General features: G+C 56.3%; 1 protein-coding gene across 1 annotated transcript in view; it reads left to right on the top strand.

Annotated features, from left to right (window-relative positions):
- The first annotated feature begins 1,866 nt into the window (after positions 1-1,866).
- Positions 1,867-6,471, top strand: part of KCNH6 (potassium voltage-gated channel subfamily H member 6) — an 11,687-nt gene continuing 7,082 nt past the window's right edge. The window contains exons 1-5 of the mRNA XM_023756739.1: positions 1,867-1,981; positions 2,083-2,288; positions 2,626-3,051; positions 4,353-4,752; positions 5,759-5,958. Coding sequence (XP_023612507.1) covers positions 1,882-1,981; positions 2,083-2,288; positions 2,626-3,051; positions 4,353-4,752; positions 5,759-5,958 — 1,332 coding nt within the window. The 5' untranslated portion in view covers positions 1,867-1,881. The remainder of the gene's footprint in view (positions 1,982-2,082; positions 2,289-2,625; positions 3,052-4,352; positions 4,753-5,758; positions 5,959-6,471) is intronic.

Genomic DNA, 6,471 nt, shown 5'->3' with positions numbered 1-6,471 from the left:
ACCCCAGGGGAAATGGAAAATCACATACCTGATGCCCCCAAATGCTAGTCTACTCCCACCTCTACTGCAAGCCCTTTCCTATCCTGTAATCCAAGCCTTTGACCACCTGGACCTGCCTGAAATTGGCCCGAAAAGGGAGCCCAGAAAAGGGAGCTGCTCAGCCTGCATTAGCCTAAAGGAAGGATGTGGTTCTCGGATGATTTGTTTACCTTATGGTCCACTCTGACCACATGACCTTTTTAAAAAATCATATTAATATACATCTTACAATCCTGCTGAGGGGCATCCTAATGCTGACTTCCTCTCAGTGCCCGTGACTCACATGCCCTGGGCTGACAAGAGTGCCAGGCCCTGGCCTGGGAGGCAGGCCTACAGCACTGCGGCCCCAGGAGTGGGTCGCAGAGGCAGGTGGGTGGCCTCGCCTTGGTGTGGATGTCTCCCCTGGGGCCCAGTACAGCAGCTGGCAGATGACTGCCTGGTGCCTGGGAGTCTGGGAATCTGATCCAGGAGATTCCTGCTTCCAGGGAGGAACGTGGGAGGGAGGATGAAGACAGCTCAGCTGTACCCCGTGCTGATGGCTGTGAGGAGATACCGAGGGAAGTGAGCGCTAAATGGGGAGCCAGGAGAAGAGTGATTCTAGTCGACCTCAAAGTAGCAATATTCCGGCCAGCCAACCTCCCACCCCCTCACATTTCCATATACATTCATTCACTCCATAAACAAACAACACCTGGGACAGGTGCTGGCCGCTGGCAAATGAGACAGACCCAAACCTGGGCAGCTCCCTCTTCTGACTTGCATGTTTACCTGAGGCCCCTGCCCTTTAGAATCCTGCCCTTTGGGCCTGACACCCCCAATGGTTTGAGTTGAGGGACAGAGGACCACCAGGTACTATGGAGAGCAGGCTCACGGGGTGTCCACCCACTCACCCAGCCCAAAGGCAATTTTAGCTTGTTCTGTTCCATCCACCTACGGAGGCAGGGGAGCAAGACCCTGTAGCAAAACAAGGAACAGTGAGGCAAACGGCTGGGGGTGGGCTGCCCAAAAGGGTGGAGAGAGTGGCAGGAGGGGCCTGTCCTGTCCCCACACTGCCATCTCTCTCCTTCTCCAGACCCTAGGCCATTCACTGCCCTGCCCTCTCCCCAGTCCCAGCACCTCTGCCTTGAAGCTCTGCTCCCCTTCCAGGCCTGGAGCAGCAGCCTGGCCTTCACTCAAGCATCCCCATCCCAGACAAGCCCCGCCCCTCTCCAAGCTGTTGTGTACTGAGAGTTCAGGGATCCCTGCTCCATGTCTCCTCCCAGCCCCAGCAGGTCAGTTTCTCAGAACCCAGGCTCTCATCTGCAGAATTGGGGTCTCTGCCTCCCCACAAAAACCCACTGGGCTCCACCACGGAGACTGAAACCTAATGTGCCCACTGGCTCAGTCAATGATAAGATCCCTCCAGTGTCAGCTTTGTGGGCTGGGAACATGGGAGCTGAACCCAGGGCCAGCCAGAGCTTCATGGGGTAGAATGCCCAACCCACCTCCCCACTTAATCCACCCCCATCTGCTCTGCTTTAATTACAGCAGAAGCAAACCTCAAGGTTAAGCCCTGAGCTGAGGCCTGAGCACAGACTTGGACCTGATGCTACATTATCTCCTAATCAGCAGCTTAGCTGCTCTCCCCACCTCTGCCCTGTAGCATCACCAACCCTCATCTAGGCCTGCTCACCCTGTGGCTGCCCTTAATTTTACTTTTACCCAGCCCCCTTCCTAGCTTCCCCTGGCCAGGTTCCCGCAGGAGAGGACCCCTTCAGTGACACCCCCATGGTGTTCGCAGCCTCCAGTTTCCGCTGCCTGGTGGACGTGGTGCCCGTGAAGAATGAGGACGGAGCTGTCATCATGTTCATCCTCAACTTTGAGGATCTGGCCCAGCTCCTGGCCAAGAGCGGGAGCCGAAGCCTGTCCCAGCGCCTGTTGTCCCAGAGCTTCCTGGGCTCCGGTGAGGAGGGGTGCAGGTGGTGGAGGGAGGGGTGAGTGGGGGCACCAAGTAGAGCAGCTGGTCCCTGACCCTGGCTGCTCTGACCCTGGCCCTGCTTTCAGAGGGCTCTCACGGCAGGCCCGGTACGCAGGGGCCTGGCACGGGCAGGGTCAAGTACAGGACCATCAGCCAGATTCCGCAGTTCACACTCAACTTTGTGGAGTTCAACCTGGAGAAGCACCGCTCGGGCTCCACCACGGAAATTGAGATCATCGCACCCCACAAGGTGGTGGAGCGGACCCAGAATGTCACGGAGAAGGTCACCCAGGTTTGGCCTGCAGGGCAAGGCAGACCGGGCTGTGCTGGGCCGTGAGGGTGGGAGGGGCAGAGTGGAGAGGGCTCAGCTGCATGCAATAACCAACCCCCGCCTAGGATATATGAGAAGTAGTCAAGGTTCCCTGGTGCTCAGGACCTGTCCAGGCCCCAGACTAGCTACACACCTCAAATTCGGCTCTTTCCATGGAAGGAGCTGGCCCCAGGGAAGGTCTTCACTGGTCCAGGCTCCACAGGGCCTTCCCAGGCGTCACCCCTACATCTTCACTGCCCCCAGACCCATCTCACCAGCAGCAGCTGCCCCACTGACCACCCCATGGCCCCCACCCCAGGTCCTGTCCCTGGGTGCAGATGTGCTGCCCGAGTATAAGTTGCAGGCGCCACGCATCCACCGCGGGACCCTCCTGCACTACAGCCCCTTCAAGGCCGTATGGGACTGGCTCATCCTGCTGCTGGTCATCTACACAGCCGTCTTCACACCCTACTCAGCCGCCTTCCTGCTCAGCGACCAGGACGAGTCGCAGCGCGGGGACTGCAGCTACACCTGCAGTCCCCTCACCGTGGTGGACCTCATCGTGGACATCATGTTTGTCGTGGACATTGTCATCAACTTCCGCACCACCTATGTCAACACCAACGATGAGGTGGTCAGCCACCCCCGCCGCATCGCCGTCCACTACTTCAAGGGCTGGTTCCTCATTGACATGGTGGCAGCCATCCCCTTCGACCTGCTCATCTTCCGCACTGGCTCTGATGAGGTGAGCGAACCTGCAGCCCTGGGGCCTCCCTGGCCTCACAGCCCTGGGTGAAGAGAGTACCTGGCTCTGGGCACCTTTGCCAAAGCAAGTGGAGGTGGGAAGGGGGCAAACATCTCCTGTCATCTCCCAGCCCTGGAAAAGGACCACCGAGGCTGTGCCCCAGGCCTGGGTGGCCTCCCTGTGCTCCCCAATTCAGCCCCTCCTGGGATGGGCATTTCTATAGTCCCAGGTTCTCACGCTGACTTCTAAACCACACTCATCTTGGAGTTAGAAAGGGAATATGCAAACTGCTCCTTAATGCAGCCTGACCCCTCCTCACCCCTGAGCCCCTCCACTGTGCCAACTCCACTTCCCATAGCTGATGTGAGGGCATTTTCATGCTTTTCTTAAAGCTTCTAGTCCCACTCTGTCCTTTCCCCCGCCTCTTTGGGATCAGCTTTCCACTCCAATCAGTTCTGCCTTTTGTGTTCCCGGTCACACATACCTCCACCCACCCCACCCCCCAATCACCCCAGCCTGTGCAGCAGGGGCTGTCCCTCATGACTCCCTGCTCCCATGCCCATCCATTCCTGAAAATCTTTCCCCAAATCCTCTCTCCTCCTCTCTACCCACAGCCCCTGCCTGGACACGGAGTGGCCTTCTTACCCATGTCTGCCCCAGCCCCACACCTGCCAGCCATACTCCTTCCACAAAGAAGCCAGAGAGAGTTTCAGATCACTCAGATGACCCTGTTACTTATCTGGCCCTGTCCTCAGAACCTTAAGTGGCTACCCAGTGGCTTGGGATAAAAGCCACTCTCCTTCTGGAAGCTCAGGCCCACAGGAACAGCCCTTGCCCATCTTCCAGGCTCATTTCTCTAGACTCTGCCATCTTCCTCACTAAGCTCCCGGCTGCAACACCACTCTTGGTTTCCCACTTCTAGGCCTTTGCTCTTGCTGTTCCCTGAGCCTGAAATGCCCTTCCCCTCTCCCTCCTATCTGCCTGGAGGCCCAGCCTCATCTCTCAAGACTCAGCTCATGTGTCACCTTATCTGTGCAGCCTCCCTGCTCTGCTCCTGCAGACTTGACCTCTCCTTCCTCTGTGCTCTCCCTGGATTTCTGTCCCAGTAACTTTAACACTGCTTTTGAGCTCCTTAAGGTCCCACTCTGTGTACCACTGCCAAGAGCCTGGCCCTAAGCAGGTTTTTCATGAGTGTTTATTGAATGACTATGTGACCATATGCATGAGTAAACAAATGTGGTCCTGATCTCAGACTTTCAAGGGCTGACTGCTAGCCCCATGCCCCCTCCCTGCCCCTCCAGACCACAACCCTGATTGGGCTGCTGAAGACTGCTCGGCTGCTGCGGCTGGTGCGCGTGGCCAGGAAGCTGGACCGCTACTCTGAGTACGGGGCAGCCGTGCTCTTCCTGCTCATGTGCACCTTTGCGCTCATCGCGCACTGGCTGGCCTGCATTTGGTATGCCATCGGCAACGTGGAGCGGCCCTACCTGGAGCCCAAGATCGGCTGGCTGGACAGCCTGGGCGTGCAGCTCGGCAAGCGCTACAATGTCAGCGACCCTGCCTCAGGCCCCTCGGTGCAGGACAAGTACGTCACTGCCCTCTACTTCACCTTCAGCAGCCTCACCAGCGTGGGCTTCGGCAACGTCTCCCCCAACACCAACTCAGAGAAGGTCTTCTCCATCTGCGTCATGCTCATCGGCTGTGAGTGCCACCTCATGCCCCGGGCCTTACCCGTAGAGTTTGATGTTTAGTTTTGTAGTGAGACGTAACAGCCCGTAGTAACAATGTGTGTGATAAGCGGAGCCTAAGCATACAGCGCAATGAAACGCTGCATGTATGCACCAAGTATACACAGAATTTAACACCCTGCAGCCCTTGCTGTGTGCCAGGAACCGGGAGCAGCTACATCATTTGCAGGGCCCAGTGCAAAATGAAAATGGAGAGCCTTTCCTTAAAAAAATATTAGGATTTCAAGACTATGACAGCAGAAAATTAAAGCAAATGCGGGGCCCTTCTTAGCACAGGCCGCATGCCTAGGAAGCCAGACCTGCCAGGCACTTTCCTACGTGCTTATCAAAGGCCCACATCCCCTTCCAATCTCTACCCACATAAGGGCCATATTATGAACCCAATTTACAGACCAAGAAACCAAAGGTCCTAACCTGCCAGGGAATACCCAGGGACCCAGTTCCAGTCCCGGGGCCCTTCCCGGGGCTGGGGGTGCTCAGGCTCTGCACTGTGCTGCCGGCTTCCCAAGACGCCTCGTCTAGGAATGTGAGAGGCACTGTGGGATTTTACACGTAGATGAAGTTGTCATGTTCAGAGTATTTAGAGATGTGAAAGCCCAGAAAAACAAAAACAACAAGAAAGGGAAAAAAAGGATGAAAACAAGACCAAGAGTTTTCCCTTTATTACACTTTTACAGCTGAGTGAGAAAGCAAATTTGAACTAAAAAATTCCATTGCCCTAGTTCTTTCTCTCAGGAGTTTGGCCTCTGGGCCCAGGAAGATGCCAAGAGGCAGAGGGCAAAGGGAGGAGGGCAGGAAGCCTAGGGACCTCTGTCCCCCAGCTGCCCTCGTGCTATTCTGGGCACTTCTGACTCAGTCCTGGACAGAGGAAGAGGGAGGCTTGAGGCAGGCCCTGCGGTGGGGTGGCCTGGTGGGGATGCAGAGGAGCTCACTCCCCGAACCCCGGCTCCCCGCCCCAGCCCTCATGTATGCCAGCATCTTTGGCAACGTGTCCGCCATCATCCAACGCCTGTACTCGGGCACTGCCCGCTACCACACGCAGATGCTGCGAGTCAAGGAGTTCATTCGCTTCCACCAGATCCCCAACCCGCTGCGGCAGCGCCTGGAAGAGTACTTCCAGCACGCCTGGTCCTACACCAACGGCATCGACATGAACGCGGTGAGCCCGGCCGCACTGCCCGGGGTGGGATGGGCGACCCAACTCAAGTCCCACTCTTTTTTCTTCTTCTTCTTCTTTTTTAATATTTTTGTTTATTTCAGAGAGTAAGGAAGAGGGAGAAAGAGAGATAGAAACATCAATGATGAGAGATATCCATTGATATCTCCCAACTGGGAACTGAGCCTGCAACCCAGGCATGTGCCCTTGACCAGAATTGAACTTGGGACTCTCAGCCGCGTCGCACTTGTATTCACTAAACTGCATGGGCTAGGGCTCTTTTTAAAAAAAAAATTTTAAGGAATCCTAAGGGAGGGGAGGGGGGAATTGGTTTGACCCTCTATGATGAAAAAAATTTTTGGAGGGGGTGTTTTTGAAGGTCTCAAATTGGGTAGGGAGCCCACACCCCAGAAATTGGCCCTTTTGGGTGTAGGACCCCCGGGACCCTTTGGGGGGGCCTCTCCCTCCCCTGGGCCAAACCCGGGGGGGGAAATTCCCCCCTCTTTTTATTGGGGG

The sequence above is a fragment of the Myotis lucifugus genome, unplaced genomic scaffold (assembly GCF_000147115.1).
Source record: "Myotis lucifugus unplaced genomic scaffold, Myoluc2.0 scaffold_99, whole genome shotgun sequence".
Classification (NCBI taxonomy): Eukaryota; Metazoa; Chordata; class Mammalia; order Chiroptera; family Vespertilionidae; genus Myotis; species Myotis lucifugus.
The sequence above is the reverse complement of the archived record's forward strand: the minus strand, read 5'-3'. Positions and strand labels throughout refer to the sequence as shown.